General features: G+C 40.9%; 1 protein-coding gene and 1 long non-coding RNA gene across 3 annotated transcripts; both read right to left on the reverse strand.

Annotated features, from left to right (window-relative positions):
- Positions 1–1,203: 1,203 nt before the first annotated feature.
- LOC103457889 (uncharacterized) lies at positions 1,204–7,245 on the reverse strand. The gene is made up of 3 exons (XR_532494.2): positions 5,356–7,245; positions 3,403–3,578; positions 1,204–1,419 (listed from the first exon to the last, which is right to left on the reverse strand). It is a non-coding gene; the product is annotated as an uncharacterized LOC103457889 (long non-coding RNA).
- Positions 7,246–12,989: 5,744 nt separating this feature from the next.
- yy1b (YY1 transcription factor b) lies at positions 12,990–19,413 on the reverse strand. 2 transcript variants are annotated; one of them, XM_008398359.3, is made up of 5 exons: positions 18,618–19,413; positions 16,821–16,983; positions 15,639–15,699; positions 14,999–15,157; positions 12,990–14,075 (listed from the first exon to the last, which is right to left on the reverse strand). In XM_008398359.3, exons 1-5 carry the CDS (start codon positions 19,168–19,170, stop codon positions 13,893–13,895), a joined length of 1,119 nt encoding a protein of 372 aa, XP_008396581.1. In that variant the 5' UTR covers positions 19,171–19,413; the 3' UTR covers positions 12,990–13,892. The 2 variants fall into 2 exon arrangements, with proteins under 2 accessions (XP_008396581.1, XP_008396582.1); XM_008398360.3 differs by having other exon boundaries at positions 16,821–16,971; positions 18,618–19,408.
- Positions 19,414–20,876: the final 1,463 nt, after the last annotated feature.

The following is a 20,876-nucleotide window of genomic DNA, read 5'->3' on the forward strand; positions in this document are numbered from 1 at the left end:
GACTTATCTCTTTTCCAGCTTTCCTGTGAGCTGCACACATCAAATTAGCGAGTAGCTATACAGCTCTCTTTGTTCCTGCACCCCTCATCTTGCAGAAGTGGTTGCAATTTGGGGATTTTCTGTCGTCTTGCAGGAGCTTAATTCCCTTCTCTCTGCAAGTGGCGGACCTCTGACAGATCCCCGAGCTCCAGTGTTTGTTCAGAGAGAGCGGGGAGGCAGATGATGAAAAGAGACCTCGCCAGCCACGGGGGACACCCTGCTTGCTCACAGATCTCCTTGCTCATCTAACTGCGGCGTGTCTGTTCCTCTCTGAAGCCTGCAGCCACTGCGGAAACCTGCGGCAGAAGAGGTTAAACGCAGCCTCCCACAGTGGGAACCCGTGCGCGGCTAATTGTAAGGCTACAGTGGCGGGATTGAGGTGGTATGTGTTATACTCCGGAACAAGATCTTTAAGACCGATTGCTCGTTGGCTTTTTTTCCCTTTTTTTTCCCAGGGAAAACCTTTTAGGATCAGCTACCTAGACTGTAAGTGTGAGACGTGAATTAATTCCCGTCATCTGAACTGGATGCATTCATCATTTGGGTCCTCATTACAGGTGATTAAAATGCCAAGGAGCTTGGGCCAGGCCTTGGTTTAGCTTGTTGGCAGGATCCTAAGGTGTTTGTTAATAATAGATGCTTTTCTGGAGCGGAGAGGCGTAAATGGAAGGTTTTGTGAAACAAATACACCGAGGAGGGTGGGAGGCTGAGGCACAGGGGTTGTGGATGAAGAAGCAAGAGTGTGGAGAAGATAACTCAGAGATTTATAGAGAGACAAGACAGAATGTAGAGCAGGGGAGGCAGAAAATAGCTGCCTTTTGTGAGGCGGCCCCGCAGCCTCTTAGGTATTCTGCACACTTTCTCTGAGATGGTGAGCATGGGGAGGAGGTTGCAGCGGGGTGAGAGACCTCGACTGGAGGTCAGACGACAAGCACAGCTGAGTGTAAGCCTGCGGCAACATCAAAACCGCATGGTTCCCTTCACCAAAGTGCATGAGCCTGACCCACTTTCTAACCCCTGTAATGTGTCTCCAGGCCCCTGGGTGGCCTCTCCCCTCCTGGCATCACCTCATGACCCCGCACTCTATTCAGCTTACTGTCCTGCCTCGTGCCGACAGCTGAAAGGTGCTGTCATGTTTCTGGGGAACACTGAAGGCAACTACCATCACAACTTATAATCTTTAATAGAAAACATTCTGGAGTCGTTCCTCGCGTCTTTAAATGTTGCTCAGGATGAGTCAGGTTCATGTTTTCAAGCTTTTTGAAGGTGCCAATTTCTCGTCGATGTCGTCAGTTCAGTATTTGACTGAGTTTGTCAACTGGGCTAGGTTCTTTGGTTGAGTCGCTCCAGACTTATAAGAATGGATCTTCTGTTGTGTCTCTGCAAAAAATTATGAAAGAACAAATATGTAAAATTAGAGATGTCCCAATTGGGTTGCTGTCAAGACGCTTTTAAATGATCGATATCAGACTGCCTGACTAAACCCAATTTAAAGTACATCAATGTTTTAAAAAGTTTGATTAGAGAAATTAACAGAGCACTGCACTCCTCTCCACCAACTATTAGAATCCTTTCTAACTGCAAGCTCTATATAATCCAATGGCCTAATTGCCCTCATTAGACATAATTAACTGGCTAGTATCAGCTTGTTTTACTCTATAAAAGACAGAATGGCAAATAGATGTTAAAAGTATCCATATTGAAACAATTGAATTGAAGACTACTGCTAATGTTGGCTTGTGTTCATTCTCTGTGTTTGGCTTAGGTTTATGTATCAAAAATCAAAATTACAAGAAGTATTATGGAAGGTATTGTCAGAACTGTAAACATCCACATGTTGATGTAGTTATTTTTGCAGCAGTAGGAATAATTTTGTAATGTCCCTTTTCTTTTTTTTCAACAAAAGCTCCTGAGGGAAAACCAATAATCCAAACAACCAAAACAAAACTGTCATTTTTCACTACAAATTATGGTGCTAAATGTGGCATCTGTTATGCAGCCCTAAATAAAAGGCTCTTCCACACTGCAGTTGATTTATCTGTAACATTCAGACAGGATAAATGTGATTTGGGTTATTTATCATTAAAAATAGATTTTTCAAACATAGCTTAAGATTCGTGGAAGCTTTATTCTATTCTACTTTGAAAGAGTTTCTCAAGGTTTTTTGGTTTTTTGCTTGTTTGTTTTAGAATTACCTGACATTGAGACAAACATAAAAAGTCCTATATAGTACTCCATATACAGATTGGTCAAACCTGGACTGAGTTATTCTACTCTGATTATTGGATACATAATTAATTTTTATGAGGTCCAATACCTAGTGTCATACTGATCAATAGTCTTTCAGTTCCACATTGTTCTGTGGGTGAGGGCTGCCAGAGTGCTGCCAAAAGAAGGTACTTCTCAACAAATCTCCGCTGGTCCCAACAGCCGTTAGTGCTGCTGTAGTGGAGAGCAGCTGAGATGCAAGTTGTTAAATTCTACAGCGTTCGAAGCGCTTAATTAATGAAGCAAGAGAACGGCTTTTTATGTGTTTTGTCTGTACAGAAACAATTTGAGCCACACGAGATATGTTATAACTGAATCTTTAGCAAGTCATATAACAGAGAGGAGACGTGCTAACGTTAGCCAAACACTCCAGCTAGCTGCTACGCATGAAAGCACTGTCAATATAGCTGGAGGAGCAAGATCGTTTGCGAAGAAAAAACAAATTTCATTGGTGTGATGAGGTTATACCGATGAAATTTAGTGCGTTACTGAGATTTAAGGCATATAACATTGATTATGTTTCATATTAGTCTAGGAGTCAATATTGTGGTGAACAAGAAGGCTTGTTGCTACTGTAGAGAAGTTGACCATATTGAAAAATACCTAATCTTATGTGATTCTGAACAATATCTGGAACAAAAATGTCCTACCTGGGAAGTTAAAAATAGCATTTAAACTCCAACATAAAAAGAAAAGCACTACAAAACACAAAGACTGGCAGTTAATGGTCCATTAGCTGACAGTACAGTATGTTTTTCTATTTATTATAGACCTGACTTTCAGATATCGCTTATCTATCACTTTTCTTTTGCCATGCCATCTATTTCGTCTTCCACGTGTTCACAATTGTTCTGAAAACGAGTCTAAAGAAAAGCTTTTAAAAGGTCTGTAGATCAAAGGTTTCATTTCAGTGTTGCTAATTTGGGCTTTTCGTTCCCTAATGGGATTTCCATGGTTAACTTCCACCAACATGGCGTCTGATAACACAGCTTACTGTCGTTAATGGCAATCGTGTTGTGGAGAAAAATTACGTTGGAGCCCTGATGTGTTCACTTTGCGGTCAATTGCTTTATTTAGAGAGATCATCGCGCTCACTTCAGCGAACTGAAGAGCCTTTTACTGGCCCGGTTCGAGGGGAGTAATGGGAGAACTGAGCTCCTTCAACAAGTGAGTTAGCACGTTCCACTGGCAATGTTTCATTATCTCCAACCCAGCAGGCGGTGTTAGTCAAAGTCACACATGAGACATCATTTCTCTGGCAGGCATTGTTCCTAGGAGAACACGTAGAAAAAAAAAAAGAAACATGAGTGTTGAGCACAACCAAAACATCACCGGTATCGCTCTGGAGGAAGTGGTGCCGTTGAGTAAAATATGCACAGGCAATTCCAAAGACTATGCATTATTGAGAGGAGTAAATGGGTCTGGAATGAGCATCATGGCTCATTAATAGTGAATGTGATTACTGTTTCTGGGAACACAGCAGTCTGGACAAGAAGAAAGATCATTTAAATGGTCAAATCCAAAAACTAAAGGTCTGCGTGTTTACTCAGCAGCCAACTGTCGGCATCAAACCCATGACTCAAGCCGAAAACTCGTCCCTGCCAAGTGTCCTGTTGTGATTACTAATGTCTCACCGTGAAAAACCACTCGACTGGTGTTTGCCAGGAGAGTTTGGAGACAGGTTGGAGCCGGGTTTTTTTATTTTTTTGACAAAGCTGACTGCAAACGAGCGAGCAGTTTCATAACATGGAGTCGTCGGGCTGAGTGAAGGTGACACTCCGGTTGGTGCCTGCGGAGCGACTCCCCTCCTGGTTGACAAACAGACTAAGTGACACATCGAGATCCGGAGGCACATTCGGAAGATCTGATTTGACGTGAACTCAAATTATCGTGTTGCCCCCCCGAGGGGTTCCCACGCTGAACGAACAGATGCCTTCCTCGCTTACTTTTCCTCTCTCACAGCCTCCAATCTTTCTGTTACATATGCTTCAGGGTGATGGACGACTGGAGAGGCTGGCTGCAGTTTGCGCCAGGCAAACCAGGCACCATTAGGAACCATTTTCTGCCCATTTCCCTGATAGCTGCTATCTCTTATGGAAGTGATTTGCTCTCCTTCTCTGGACTGTGTGCTTCTCCGCCAATGATGGATCTCCCATTGATTCCCCAGTGCAGGAGATCACTAAAGGAGCAGTGCAGGCAGCCAGGCAGATGTGCCAGTCTGCTCTCAACTATTTATCAACTGCTGGTGAAGGGGGACGTTTAAAGCTTCAATCACAGTGATTTACTTCGAGTGCTAATCTTGTTATCACTTCAGGCTTATGATACCAGGGAATACGCTGTTATTGGGAGGTCTTGGGTCAATATTATTATCTTAAGGGCACTTACAGTGTCTCGCAAAAGTATTGACACCCCCACCCTTTTTCCACATTTACAACCATTTACTTCAGTGTATCAGTGTATTTTGGGGGACTTAATGTGATCAATGATTTTTTTTTTTTTTTTTTTTTAAGTGTGAATTTGCGTTCAAGTTTTTAACTCTGATACCACTAAAAAAAGATCTGAGACGATCTACAATCTAGCTTTAATACAAGAGAGACTAGGGGGTTAAATGAACTAAACAAAGCTATATTAAATCCTGTTTTCAGCCCTGTAGGAGACACAACAAAGAAGATGGCCAAATGAGACTGAACTTAAATTCATTGGCCAACTTTCAAAATACTATTTAAAGGAGCCTGTCTCGCATAAAATATAGTGGCAGTATTGCGTTGAGAGATTGTTTTCTTGGCTAGATTTTCATGGGTGGAGCTAAACATGATGGGAAATTTTGAAGAAAATTTGTTCTATTCTGCCAAATACTAGAGACTGGGGTCAGATTTGATGTTCTGACAAGACAGCAATCCTAAACATACAACCAGAGCTGCCATATTGCTGTTTCGTATAGAGAGGACTCAAATGCAGGCAAGTAGATGGGCAGATAGAATGCAGAGTTATTTTATGAATGACTACATTTTAAAGACAAAGTCCAAAGTAGAGCAAGAAAATCCAAACCTGAGACTTTGTCCAGTAGTGGAGGAGAAGGCAGCAGTAGAATCCAGCACAAAATGAAAGGAAAGATACTGGGATAAGGTGTAGGTGAGACTAATTATTGAGTGAATACAGCTGGGAGAGAAACTTCAGAAAATAGACAGCAAAGGGAACCTTATGGAACTGATAGCTAAACAGAAATAAACATATGGAAACTAGAAAACAACACAATCACACCAAGCAAAATGAAACTCGGCACAAGAACGAGCCAGAACACTAACCCTACAGGTGACTAACAAGAGCAGAGAAATGATTAAACAAAAACTTGAAGTAAATTCAGTAAAGTTCACAGATGAAGTAAAACATAACAATCCACTTACTGGGAACTGAAACTGTAAATGGAAACTTTAAAGGTACAGAACATATAAGATCAACACAGAGTCCTTAACATGATGCCAATATTGGCCCAGTCGTGAAAATGCGACAGCGTTATAAGGGGTACGAATACATTTGAGTACATTTCCAAGGCTGTTTACTCTGTGTTTCTCCTGTTAATCCGTGTCTCCGTTTCACTTGCATATTGTTGAATATCCACTCGCAGAAATCAGCATGGCTTCAGGCCCTAAATAACCAGCTCATGGGGGGATTATGAAAAGGCCATGTTTTTGAGCGTTAATCTTATTTGTTGCTTCGAGTGGAGTGAGTGTGCCTAATAAGATGATACATGAATCCTCAGCGTGACATTCAACGTGAATTGTGCGCCGACTGGGATCTGTCCGATCAGCTGATCGAACAGAGCAGCTGCAGATGGTCCGCACGTTTAGGCCTGCGAAGGCATCTTCATTAAACCGGGAGTCTATTTTTCAATATGAAGTCTGCAGGCTGATCGTATCGCTGCACTGCCACACTGTCATTTGAAATGCAGATGCAGAGGCCTTCGCTCCCTTTTGATGCAAGTTCACCTTCAGCGACCAGCTAGAATGAGAACGTGACGGGGATGCAGAAATACAGCAATAATCAAACAAAGGTGGATTTGGGAGTGACACATGATTGCCTGATGTCAGACTGATAAGGAGAGAAGAGGAAAAACAGAGCGCAGAGATAAGAGCCAGTGCACGGCATGCACATGACATGGATGAACAAGTGCGGACGAACGGCGGCGTTCGAAATGTTTGCACATCTGCAGCAAATCCATAATGTAACCTAATGAGTTTTGGAAGCTCCGAGCAGCACATAAACAGACGAGTGCCTGTTTCCGGGTGTGACCACAACTTTTAATTCAGAGAACAGTTGTCACAATGTTTTCTCTTACTCTCATCAGGGCTAGAATATCCATAAAACCGCTCTCTGAATCCCGTTTAAATAACCGATATCAGTTCTACTGCAAAGAGTGAGTCAAATACCCAACCAGAATGACACCAGGGCCTTGCTCGTGGCCCTTGTGCAGATAAGAGAGAATCTGTAATCAATTCAAACTTGTGCCTCCAACTTTTGTTTTTAAACTTCAGTGAGGTTGTTTGTTGTCTGTTATTCCACCCTGGAAAAAAATAGCTCAGATTAAATATTAAAAAGTCAGAAAGTTACATGATATGGTGATAACTTGTGACTGAGGCTGTGCTAACAGAGAGAGCAAGGACACAGGATGAGGCAGTGATTGAGGAGAAGCTCCAGCGGAGGCAGGAAGACAGGTAAGCTTTCTATTTTTAGGCCACAGACAAGTTCTGGGAGAACCGATAATGGGACCAGAGGTGAGACATTCAGACAGGACGGGAAAACGAAAGGGTAACTTCACAGCCTCTTCTGTAGAGAGAAGAAAACAGCCTAGAAATAAAACTTTTAAGTGGGCTGACATTTTAATTTGACTCAGAGACGTTGATGTTTGCATGTTAGCAAGGTGGAGTACTGCACTCTAGCATCTGCAGCAGCAGTGCTGGTGTTGAGGGAAGGTGGTGATGGTGGGGGAGGGAGGGAGGGCTCACTCAGTCTCTTTCTCTCTCTCTCACTCGCACACACATGCTCTCACTCCTCTGTTACCTTGGCAACATACTTTCTGCATAGAAATAGCATCCCTTGCTGTGCCACACACACACACACGCACGCACACACGCATGCACGCACGCACACACACACACACACGCGCACACACGCACACACACGCACACACACGCACAAACACAAGTATGTCTTTCTATTTTCACAGGGACTTTGCATTGACTTCCATTAATTTTTTCATTCATTTCTGTAGCCTAAATCAGACCCAAACTCTAAAACTTGCCATTACTGCTACATGTCTAACCATAAACCTAATCCCTAATCAAAAACAGCGCTTGTTATGGGACCCGGGCTTTTGGTCCTATGAGTAGTGGGTCCTCGCAACATTGTGTGTGTTAAGGAAATTAGTCTTACAATATATCAAATACAAGACTACACACACACACACACACACACACACACACACACACACACACACACACACATTCCTGTACTTCTATACAAACTGAGAACTTTGTATTGACTTCCATTCATTTTATTAAAGGGGCAATATTATGTAAAGTTGACTTTTTTGAGTTTTACATCACGTTGTAATGTTATGCCTTCATCAAAAACATATCTGAAGTGTTGCCTTGATTCTTTCATACATGTGTAAGAAATCCTGTAATCTCCCATGGCAACCACTCGACTGTGCAAAAATGTCTGGGTGGACCAAGCATCGCCTTAGAGACGCAGCTCCTCATTGGAGCAGTTTCAAGGTTTCTCAGCTTCTGCTTCACAGAGCAACCCTATACCCCAACTCCTTCACTCAGCTCCTTAAGACTAGTCAGCAGTAATTAGCAAACACCAGGTGGTACTGTGCTTTAGCTGAGACCATTATATGAGTTACTTCGCAGTGCAATGCTGGTGGAAAACATTGTTAAAGGCTTAATAGAAGAGCCATGTTGTGATGACTTCCTGAAGGCAGAGTTTAAAAAAGAGCAGGATATTTTTTAAAGAGACAGAGGCCAAATTTTAAGACGTTAAAATACAGTCTATTTTCTTTTAAGTCATATTTGATATGTATATCTTTTTTATAACAACAAAAGATAACAGTTACTTGATTGTACTATAAAATGATACAATATGGCTGGAAAACACATAATACAACATTTATGCCTAACCCACCCAGACATATTCCTTAACAGCAACCAGTACTAGTCTATTCCTAATCCTAACTTTAGCCAAAACTTAATTCACACCAAACCTCTAAACCTAACTAATATAATGCAGTAGCTCTGCAAAAATTAAAAATAAGTGAGGAGTGGAAAAAGGTCCTTGTTTTCCACGAATGACCTCCCTTTGTTGGTAAACATCATTGAAGTGGTCCTCTCCATGCAGTATATACAAGTACACACACACACACATGGGCACACATATACTGTATGCCTTTTCATCTTCACATAGACTTTGTGTTGACTTTCATTAATTTTTCTCTAATTTTTATAGCCTAACCTTGACCTATATGTACCTAACCTAGACTCAATTCACCCCTTAATCCTAAACCTAACCCTGAACCCATAAATTACACTTCTTCTTATGGGGCCCAGTATAGCAGACACACACACATGCCCCCCCCCCCTCCCCCCCACACACACACACACACATGCACACACACACACATAAAGCACACTTCAACAGTTTTAAACGTGTGAACAGATTTGACCTACAGAAATAGAGTTATTACAGTTCAACTTGTCTTACAAGCAATTTGGCTGTGAAGAAGCAATTTAGAAGTTAAGGAGGGATTCTCACTGGCAGCGCCTCATCTTATGTCGAGGAAGGTGTAACCTTCAAAGAAGCTCAGCATTTTAAGAGTGAAGATCTCTCTCTCTCTCTCTCTCTCTCTCTCTCTCTCTCTCTCTCTGTGTGAACCAAGAATCAAGTGTAAATTATTTGAGTGTTAAAACCAGACTGTGTGCAGCTGGAAGCTTCAGCTTTGCAAGGAGGAGGCAGATCCCTTCAGGGGTGTTATTAGGAAGCGTAAGACAAATGTTAAACCACCGGAGAGAGAGAGCTGCAGTGTCTCCACACCACACAGACAGAAAGAGGTTTAGTCTTATCTCCCTCGCTCGGCTTTGGTGTGATAAACCAGCGTTTGCTCGCCGTCAGAGCGGCACAGGAGAGGCAGAGGAACTAATGAAAGAAGATTCGGGAGCTAAGATTGCTGGCAAGATCCCACTCAGCTGCAAATAAGCCAGGACTTGACCAAATCAGAGGATAAGAGGGAGAAAGAAAGAAAGAGAGAGAGAGAGAGAAGCAGAGTGATGGAGATAACGAAAAGAAAAAGAACAAAGGCCAGGTAAACATGTGGGACAACTTCTTTTGTTTTACCTCTCTCTTTAAGAAAAGGATTTGAACTCCTGGGAGAGAGGGAAGCTGTAATGAAATAAGCATCTGAAAGAGAGCAGGTGTTGAAGGCTTGACAGACTTCAGCTGCATAACAAGTAGCGCATTCACTCGTCTCCCCCCGCTTTTGTCAATCAAAACATCCAGTGCTGTAAATAAATGCTCCCTCAGAAGAAGAGGAGAAGAAGAGACAGATATCCCCAAGAGGAATCAGCTTTACATACTCTGACTTGCTTTCTTACTCACGAACGAAAACAAGCGGCGGGAGGAGGGGCTGGGCTCGAACGTCACTTCAGTCAAAAGTTAGTCCCAGGTAGAAAAGAGAGCGAGAGAGAGAGAGAGTGAAACAAAACAAAACAACACTAGGTGTGAATTTAAAGTAGGAACACCGAACTCCTACTCTGAGGTTAAGAAAGCCAATAAGACATCCCAAATGCGCCAAGGTGAAATTATTTGATTTCCTCATCTGGCAGGCAGAGAGGGACAGGAGTTTTCTAACAGGGAGAAGCTCAGGAGGAAACTCTTCAAATATTAACATTTGCTTTTAAAAAAAAAAAAAAAAAGTATTCGTAAACCATGAACTTTTTTTTTCACGTTTTGTCTTGCTACAGTGTGTTATAGTGGAGTTTAAAGGGATTTTTTACGTGACACATCGGCACAAAATAAGACACGAGTGAAGCTAGGTCCCGCCCGCCTCCTTCACGTCAAACAAAATCTGTCAAAAGTGTGTGTTTGTGAAGCGCTGTCATTTTAAAGATATTAATAAATGTTTCCAGAGGTCATCAAAGGTCAACCAGCAACACAGACATTTACAAAATCAAGCAAATGTGGCGTCAATCAACTGTGCTACGAAAGTTTTAGCTGCACAAGTAATTTATGTCAATTTCTTTGGACTAATCTTCTTTGAAAACAGCTATCAGACTGGATGGAGAATGTATGTAAACAGTATGTTCATGTCTCTCCAATTAGACTAAGATCTGGACCTTGACTAGGCCATTGTAACTCATGAATATGCTTTGATCCAGAACCGTAAAACAGGTTTTCTTTCAGGATTACCCTTCCTTCAACTCCAGGTATCTTCTCATTAACTCTGACCACCATCTCTTGGCGGTGCTAATTTAGAAATATTTGCAAGGAATTTTGCAGTATTTGCGCTTATGTGTGACGGTATATGTGATCTTTTGCTACTCGCCACATCGGTCATGGACTAGAACTTGACAGAAACTTGTCAATCAGAAACTGATTTGATGGATAAAATAATATGTAAGCACAAAACTGTTATCTTGAAAGTTTGATTTATGTGTCCTTTTGGAGTCTGGAGGACTACATAAAAAGCTAGTTGGCCCCCAGGTCTCGAGTTTGACCCATGTGACGTCTACTTTTCATGTCACTTAAAAACCTTCTCCTCGTTTTTCACCTAAAAATCCCAGTGAAATAAACTGAAGATTTTTGCTCGCATCGTGACAAAATGAGAAAAGGTTTGAGGGGCTTAAATACTTTTCAAAGCACAGGATGTTTCTCTTTAAACACACACAGAGAGTTGGTGATTAAACATCCAGAGGCTGCAGATCAGCACCACGGATAGTAGCACTGCCGCCGCTGTTTGGGGCCCGAAGGGGGCCACGGGAGCAGGTCTGGAGTCTGCAGCGGGAGGGAACCAAAGAGCGGGATCTTAGCGGGACGCTGACATAGCCGGTTCGTGCTAATCCTGCTGGCTGAGCGGAAAAAGGAATGGACTTATGAGGCGAGTCAGAAAGTGCCAATGGAGCCCCGAGAGAGGGGGATGGAAATCCTCCTGAAGGGATATAGCTTTTAGGACGTTATCCTGAGCTTAAAACGAATTAAAACTGATACAGTCTGTCCTTATGGACGGTTAGATTTAGTTTGGCTTGATCCCAAAAAGAAACACACAGATGCAAGATGTCGTGCGGTGTTCTAATTCCCGCTAATAACCTCTGCTGTTGCACTGTGGAAAAGGCCAGCTTTATAAATTCGTCTGTAAATCTGTTTTCACCCAATGCGGATGAGGTTAGCTTGTTTTATAGCCGGCCTTGTATGAACTGCATGTTTAGGATGTACCTGCAGATTCCAAATGATGCCTACATCAGGAGAGAGCTGCTCCAAAGCCTGCAAGATGTTTTTTTATTATTTCTTTTTAAAAGTCAGCCTTCTGGCTTTAATTCTCTCGACTTACTGCGTGACATTTTCATCTCACCACAGTGAGTCAGTCTGCTCCACCTGCTACAACACATGCAGGAAACTTTGATGGATGCTTTTCACCGACCGGTTGTCTTTTTCTCTCCAAACCTGTGAGGATTCTCGACTTGGCTCCATATTGGTTTAGTACGTGTCAGTCTAAAGCATCGACTCCCATTCCATTCAAGCATTTAAGAGTGCAAAAATACACTCTTAAAAGTTTTTTGCAGTTAGCCATATATCTAGTTATGAAATAAAAATGTAATCTTGCAAAGTTTTCATCAGTTCCTGAAGGGTGCCATAACTTTTTCCTCAGATATATTTTGTTTAACAAGGTTATTTATTTTTAGTGTTTACGTGCAATTAAATGCCCTTCTTCTCTCAACATGCCACATCAATTTTTTAACATCTTTTGTCAAAGAACTAAATATTTAATAGACTGTCAGGTTAGTTACATAAAAGTATGTAACTTTTATTAAATTTTTTTTTTTTACATATTTGCTGAAACTACTATCATGTTGTGACAGTATGACATGAGACAGATCATATTAAAAGGAACAAAAAAAAAAAGAAGCAAACTCTGCTTCCACTTCCCTATGGTCCTACACTCAGTCAAAAACGGCCAATCAGAGCCAGAGGGCGGGTCTTAGTGCTGTCAATCAATCTTCTGCTAAATGTGGTCATGTTGGGGGGGGATTACGTTACAAGAAAAGATGTTCATCCTTTGTTATTAGTAGCCATGCTAACTAGCTGTATATTACTAGAGAGGGGAGAGTGTGGGAAACGTGTACACAAGAATGATTGACAGCGCCAAGACGCTCCTTTTAGCTCTGACTGGTTGTTTCTGACCAAAGGGGAAAAGGCAGAGGAACTAGATTTTTCACACCGTATGTCTCATGTTATACTGTTACAACATACTGAGTTTTTCAAAAATGCTAAAAAACCATATTGTTGATACAAGTTACATACAGCAGTTTTAATAACTTTTTGAAAAATCTTCCTTTGTGACCAAGCCCCTTAGCAATTTGTGCCAACACCTACTTAGAGACCCCTCGAAGAAGATGCACAGAGAGAAACTGTAGTGTAGTTTGACAGAGTTGGAATGACCCATTTTATTGTGGGCAGTTGAAATACATGGGTGTAAATACCAACAAAAGGAAGATAATGGCTGACCTCTGTACATTACATTCTAACAAAGAAGTGATGGTCTCGCAGTCTTTACCACGTACGCGTCAGACCCTTCAACGCGACCGCTGCCGAGTACGATTATATTACTCATTCATCTGTGTTAAGACAGTTAATATAAAATATAAAGCAACTCATGACTAAAAGTTTAATTGGTTAACACTTTAAATCACACCTCTATCTATGTCTACTTAATTTTAATACAGCCATACAATACAAGTATACAAGGTTATTCTGTGGTCAGAAAAAAGTACAACCAAAGATGGCGGAAATGCAAACGTACAGTTGGTTTTTTGACTCCTTCTATGTGTGATTCGGGTGGAACGTGTCATCGGTATGATCTTGTAACGCAGGAAAATAAAAGAGAAAAACTTATTCGCTAAACACGGCCTGAGACAAGTGTACAATATGCACACTTGGAGGGAAATAAAAGCAAAAATAAAAGTACTAATATATACCACTGTTTCTCTGACTTCTCAGGTAAAAATAAATCTCTGATGTTTGTCCTTGGGTTCCATCTTCTGGTAGCAAAGTGCCAATAGAGAAATGGGGACAGGTGGCTGGGAGGGTCGTCTCTGTGTTCCTCATCCAACGTGACAGCAGGGGGGAAAAAAAGGAGGATTTGGGGAAAAAAAACAAACAAAACAACGTAATTTCAGTGTTTTATGTCTTTTAAACTGTCAGAACTTTTCGTTTAGTTTTTTTTTTTTGTATAAATCAATGAGTCTCAAGGTTTTCATCACGTCTTGAAAAGAGGTTGTTTTTCTCGCCTTCGTGGCTCGACGCTGACAAACGGGCTCTCATTGGTTGTTTTTGGCTTTGGCGTGTGTGAGAATGTGAGACTTCAGGTTGGTAGACTGGGCGAATTTCTTATTGCAGCCGTCGAACGGGCACACGTAGGGCCGGTCTCCGGTGTGGATCCTCACGTGTGTGCGCAGGTTGAAGTCCAGAGAAAACCTTTTCCCGCACCCTTCAAAGGTACACTGGAGAAAGAAAAACAACATGATTAATCTGTTGATGCATGGAAGTCCCTCGACTCAGTTTCTGTTTTTTTTTTTTTTTTTACTGTAATCTTCTGTGCATTCAGAAATTGACAAATTGATGGGATAAATTACTGCAAAGTAGTTACCATAAAGAATGAGCAACATGGTCTTATTGCTCATTAGCTTAAGATAATCTAAACAGCGTTTCCTTAAATTAACTGGGTCTTTGAAGGTTTCATCAACTAAACTTCAAGACCATTCTGAAAGAATTTAAGACACGTTAACACAACAGAAATGTGTAAACACAATTGCAAATAAATAGATCATACGGATTGGAAACAGGAGTCAACTAACGGCAAAGACGAACATCTTCCAGCAAACTGACAGTAAATATACATATACTTACCCATGATCGATGTAAAAAAAAAAAACAAAAAAAAAACTCACTAGATAGCTAGCAAAGGGATATTGGCAGCTAATTAGCGGTTGCTGCAACCGCCTCGAGTCACTGAACGCAATGAAGATTCAATTCAATTCAAATTCAAAAATAGTTTATTGATCCTAAAGGGAAAATAATGTCTGTCCAAGACTCAAACTTTCACATAACAGTAAAGTCCCATGAGAAGAAAGAAAACAGCATAAATTATATTATTGCCTTCCTAAAATAATGGCCCAAGTAATTTTGTAAAAAAGAATAAAGGAAAAAAAAATATCACTTTTTGCAAAAGGAAAAAAAAAATGGCTTAGGCCACTATTTTTGACAATATGAGAGTCATTCCACTGCAAAATTTAAGACACATTAACACATTGAAGGCCAACTTATGTTTTGTAATAAATTCAAGACATTTTAAAGCCTTAATTTTAGATACATGAGCTTAAGACGTTTTAAGGATGTTTGGACACCGATTAGTCCCAATACCGACCTGAAAGGGTTTCTCCCCTGTGTGGACGAGCTGGTGGCGCTTGAGTTTGGAGCTCTCGACGAAAGCCTTGCCGCACTCTGCGCAGACATGAACGCGGGGTCCGTGGGTATGCAGATGCTTCCTCATGGCCGAGTTATCCCTGAACATCTTTGTGCAGCCCTGTGGGGGGAGGAGGAATAAAATGGAAGCACGGCGCTGAGTTGACAAACAAATAACGGAAGGTTCGTCGCAGCGACAGTGTCGATATTTTATTGATGTGCGAGCGGGGTTACGTTTCCTTTCATACAAATGTCAGCGACAAGTGCTCTCAGCATCTTGTCGAGCTTTCGGAAAGAGGCTCTGAAAAGAGCAGAACAACAGATCTATACCGCACTGAAGAGGCGATGCTCTGCTAACAGCCCGAACGAAAAAGAGCAGACTGCTCGCAGAGCAAAGAAAACCATTACATTAGCGGCTGCAGATAAAGCCTGATTGTAATTGTGCATCAGAGCACTCAAGTGCTATCAATGCTTTTCAATAGCCTTCAGTAAAAAAAAAAAAAGAAGAAAAAAAAAGAGAGCAACAGGCAGAGCTAAACCTGCGTGAACAGTGAATTTCATTTCAAAAGGGTTCTTGAGAGAGGCAGCATCTTTAGACTCACTTTATGGGGACAGGCTATCGTTCGGGGAGCGTCGTCTTCTTTCACCTTCCTGGGCTTCATTCTGATGAGAGCGGAGGGGGAAATAAACACAGATAAAATCATTCTGTTAAACAAAAGGTTTAAACAGAAGTTTAATGCAACCTATTGAAGTAGAGACGCACCAATCAATAGACCAAAGATTGGGATCGGCCGATTTCCCCCCTGAATTGACTCTGGTCTGTTCAGCAGGTCAAATAAAATCAGATAAAGGGAAGAAATGGACGCTTTGATGCACAAATAAGAATGCTGGTGTAATTATTTGTTCTTGATGGCTTCAAAACTACTCTCCCTTATCAAAGAATATGCAGTCTATAGAGGAAAACCAGAATTTGGAACTGGGAAAAAAAAAAAAGATTGACTGTTGCATCTGCTGAGAAATCAGAGTTCAGCCCTAGATTATGCCTGTTGGTAAAAGAACCAGTTCAGGAAACTTTCTAAAGAAATGTCAGTCATGGTTTTCAGCTGAGCTGATGCTCAGTTCAAAAAATGAGAACAAACTTTACTTTAGACATAAATTGATTGTGTTTTGATGTGACTCGTTCAAAACTGAAACACAATGGACATTTTGAAATGTTTCTTTTTTTTTACTTTACAAAAAAAAAACCCTGAGAAATGTCCACTGTGCTTCAGTTTTGAATAAGTGTGCATTTATCTTCTTGTTGGTGAGAATTGTGAACAAAAACATTGGTGCTAAAACCCCCTCGCACCTTAATTTTGTAAACATGCAGTTGTGGCCTGTCTAAAATTAACTCTACTTGCACTACCTCACACATCAACATCTTTGGTCTCTATGTGTGAAAGCAGGGCTTAAATTCTTTCACACATAGCATTTAGGAGCCGTTGCGCTTAAAACTAAAAACACAAAAATAGGCTCTGATCTCAGTCATGTACCACGTTGTGTGCACCATCAATTTCACCTAACAGGGCTTTTTGTTCGTCTAACCGAAACATTGGATCAAAATTAAAGCGTAAAATAACTCCAACACTTCCAAGTTAATATTTAAAAGGCAAGTTTTGACATTTAAAACTGAAGCAACAGAAAACAGCGTCTTCAGCAGCTGCCTGCTTATTCACGGGCTCTGTGTTGACAGTGTAAACACGTCTGTTTACCGCCGGGAGCCGCTGACGCAGAGACGCTCTCACCTGGCAAATTCAGCCAGCTGTTTGGGGTCTGAGAGGTCGATCCCCGGGATGCCACCAGGGGGCAGCTTCTTCCCCGTCATGTACTCGGAGTAATCCGGAGGAGAGTTCTCCCCGACGATCTGCTCCTCCACCACTGACTCATGGTCAATGTCTTTATTGTCATCTAGGAACACATTACAGAGACTGAACCGATAACATATTGGTGGAACCCTGGCTACAAGCCTCGGGAGTCGAAGAACATCTGCTACAGCATGCAGGCCACCTGATTATGCTAACAAGCACTTCGGTGCGGCATAATTAGTGAATAACATGAATACGTTTATCACTTCCTCACTCTTATAGTAATCACAAAATTGCAGTTTGATATTACACAGCAATTATACTTACCACATTGTTATTTAGATTTTTTTTTACCATTCAACATGATTTTTTTTAAAAAAAAAAAGTAGGGTACATTCTACTAAGAATTGGATGAATTCCAACATAACATTCAAATTAAAAGTGCTGTAAATGAGAACTATATACACATAAGTGTGACGATTTAAATCAAATGCCTTCCGTTATGAAGGTATTGTTTCACTAATTGTTTGATTATAGATTGATAAAGTTTTTTTTTTGCACAATAAGAAAAGCCCGAGCAACAGTAAAATGCTGCATTTAATGGAATGTCTGAGCAAAAATCAATATTGCTTTCTGTTCAAAATGGTCAGTTTTATTTTATTTTTATTTATTTAACACTTTAAAATACTATAAAACAGAATTCGTTAAAATAAATTAATGACAAAATGTATTAATGAAATTGCAAAACATGTCAACGATTTTACATTCTCTATTATATTTACTAAAACAGAGCCATGTAAGGGTAGTTGTTTCCACTCGAGTCATCTATGCAACATATTTTAATACGGGCCTTTAAGCACAAACGTCACAAAGTTTGCAGTCTCTTAATTATATTATTTTTATATTTTATAAATGACATTTGACGTTTATTTCCATCCTCAACATTCGACATTTTTAAAAACAGTTAGGTCAGAAAATGCATTTCTGCTAACATTACTCTTCACCAGCCAGCAGAGAGCACTAAAAATAGAGTAACACATGAAAAAGGTATGGCTCTCACTAAACGGGCTAGACAACTTGTTTTACCAATGTGTTTGATTCAGTAATGGACCTGTTAAATACTAGCTCTGGAGTGTTTTAGAAAGATAATTGTATAATATTGACTGATTACTGACTGCTGTGTCCCTCCGCTGTGTTGCTTTTAAAGGCTTAAGCCATAAGGAGTGGTTAACTGTCAGCCGCAGGAACCAGACAAAGCTAACGGCTAAATAATATACTCAAGAAATAGTTCGTAATTACAAGAAAATCGTCTGTATAAAAGTTAAACCTGAATTAACACAGTCGCCAGGAGCTACAGTGGCTATAATTGAGCTGAAAGTGCGCCACAGTTTTGAGGCCTGCAGATATGTTAGACCCAGCTCTCTCCCGACCCGGAGCACGGCCGCCATCTCTGCCCGGCCGCGTCTATCGCCATCTTTTCGGGGCCGCCGCCATACTTACGAGTCTCGGGGAATATGGCGGCGCCCAGCAACACCTAAAACATGGCTTCCCTTCAAAACAAAAACATTTCCATATGGTATAGCAGGGTTTTGCATCGAAAAACCGGACTAAACGTCGCTTTTCACAACGGCGCGACGGAGCACTCCAGGAAATAGTCTGGTGCAGCAGGACAACGCCCTGGTAATGAGGCCTCATTGCAACGGAGCTTACAGACACTGTATGGCTAAAGTTACTTACCCGATGCCCACATTGTAACAGAAAATTCTCCCTCCAGAGTCTTTATTTGCACCTGCTTTTGTTCCCATTTCCTCCCACCAGCGTCGGGGCCGCTTAAATAGCTCTTTTTGCCTGCTTTCTTTCCACCGGTGCCGCCTCCTCGCTTCACCCGACCCATCGCGCTCTTTCCAGCCACAGTCACTAAAGTCTGCTCGATGTACTCATCCTCGACCCCAGGTGCTGGCACTGGGATGAGGATCTGATCCTCGAATCCACCCCCGCCGTCTGTGTGCAGGTCTGAATCGTCTCCGCCGACCACCTCCTCCCGGGTCTGGACCAGGATAACCTCCTGGTGGTGGTGGATCGAGCTGGGGTCGTCCGTGACCAGAGGCTGCAGCGCAATCATGGGCTGCCCATCATCGTCGTCGTCGTCGTCGTCGTCATCCCCGCCGACCACCGTGGTCTCGATAGTCTCCACTGGTATCGTTTCTACTTCTATTTCGTGCAGCTCCACGATTTCGGCCGGCATCTCCGAGCCGTCTGTCTCAATGTACAGCGTATCTCCGGATGCCATGTTGAAATCCGCCAGTTTGCCTCTCTCATTCACGCCGTGTTGTGCTCCTTGTTTTTGGACCTCACAAACACTCTCACACACACCCCCCTTGGTCCGCTCCTGCCTCCGTCTCCTCTCCCTGTTCTTCGATAACAACTCTCCTCACTGCGTTCCAAGCCAGTTCTCGTCGCCACTATGCTCTGTCATAGGCAATCATCGCGAGATTTCAGTGAGCTCAGTGAGAACGCTTTTGCTGTGGCATGGGGTTCCAGGGGGGATTCCAAGCTATGTGGCTGTAAAAAAAAAATCCGACGAGTTTCATGATGTTCATAATTCATTTTTAAAATATGTGTAAATAAAGTTAACTTGCTTGGCATACCATGTTGATCACACTTCACATCTTCTTTCATTTAACGCAAATAAGAAAAAAGATTTTTTATTTTATTTTTATTTAACTTGGTCCGCCCAACATGTCTGGGATATTTTTTTATGTATTTAATTTTATATATATGTAATTTATGCTTATCCGATATATATGCAGCATGCCAATAAAAATGATCTCTTTTAATCAAAAACATAATTATAGTTAAACGTCCAATGATTTAAAAACTTTCTTTAATTAATATATGGGAGACCATAAGTGCCACACATTAAATAAAAATAACTAAATGCACGTGACAATTTCATGAAATCAGAAATGGATAAATTAAATACACCAATAACATAATTAATAAAGATATTTTTGTATTTTAATGTTGAAGTTTATTATATTTTAAAATCACATAATTATTCTTTAAGAGTTTCTTAATTACTTTGCAAAATATGTCTGCACTTTGCACAGTGCTATTATTTAAACTTTTACTGTTCCTTCTTAAAGAAACCATAACATCTGACTGCTTAATTTGCACAAGATAACAGCCCAGTTACGTTAACAACCAGAGTTTGCACCACTCACTCGACCAAATCAAATCACATTTTCAGGGTCAAAATTGTCACAGATGAATAAATCACTGATTAATTACTTTATTCTATCTTTAGAGAATAAACATTTGACATAAATACATACATTTAATTAAAGATATACTCAATAAAATGTTTTTTTGTTACAAAAACAGTTATTTTGTTGCACAGCATCATTTATTTGTCTGCCAGACTAACCCCTGGGTGGAGCTAAGACTGCTAGTTAAAGGTGATTGGTCTGAAGTGCATGTTAGCGAGTTAGATTTGAGGATTCATTAGTTTATCTTTCTAAAATAAAGTTTCATAATCCACTGCACCCACGTGCACTGTATAAAATTATCAAATGAATGCTGAGATAACTAACATTAAAATATGCCTTTAACATATTTAATGTTCAAATGATTTACACAATTATTTTCTTACAATAAAGTATGTAAGAAAAATAATGACAGATAAATGATTATGGACACACTTGTTTATTTATTTCTTGCATGTGTCCTGTTCCATTTAAATCACCAAGTCACTTTTGTTCCTCCGTACTGGATTGAGTGTTGTTTGTATTTGACTCGCCTTGCCCATTTCTTTATTTCTATTTTATGTAAGTTATTTGCATGCTACTGCATTGTAACGGTTTTCAATCTTAAATATTAAAGACAAAAAGGCGAGTAGCTCAGTTGTTGCCTTCATTGCTGATTTACACCAGGTGTAATTTTGTGATACCCGTTTAATCACCAAAACAAAACGCACAAAAGAACAAGACACTCTGA

Source organism: Poecilia reticulata, chromosome 21 (genome assembly GCF_904066995.2).
Source record: "Poecilia reticulata chromosome 21, P_reticulata-male-v2, whole genome shotgun sequence".
In the NCBI taxonomy this organism is placed as follows: domain Eukaryota; kingdom Metazoa; phylum Chordata; class Actinopteri; order Cyprinodontiformes; family Poeciliidae; genus Poecilia; species Poecilia reticulata.

Coding starts and splice junctions, on each gene's coding strand:
- yy1b (XM_008398359.3), bottom strand. CDS start 19,170: ATGGCATCCGGAGATACGCTGTACATTGAGACAGACGGCTCGGAGATG. Junction 16,984..18,617: donor TGTTACAATGTGGGCATCGG/GTAAGTAACTTT, acceptor ATGTGTTCCTAG/ATGACAATAAAGACATTGAC. Junction 14,076..14,998: donor CAGGGGAGAAACCCTTTCAG/GTCGGTATTGGG, acceptor TTCTTTCTCCAG/TGTACCTTTGAAGGGTGCGG.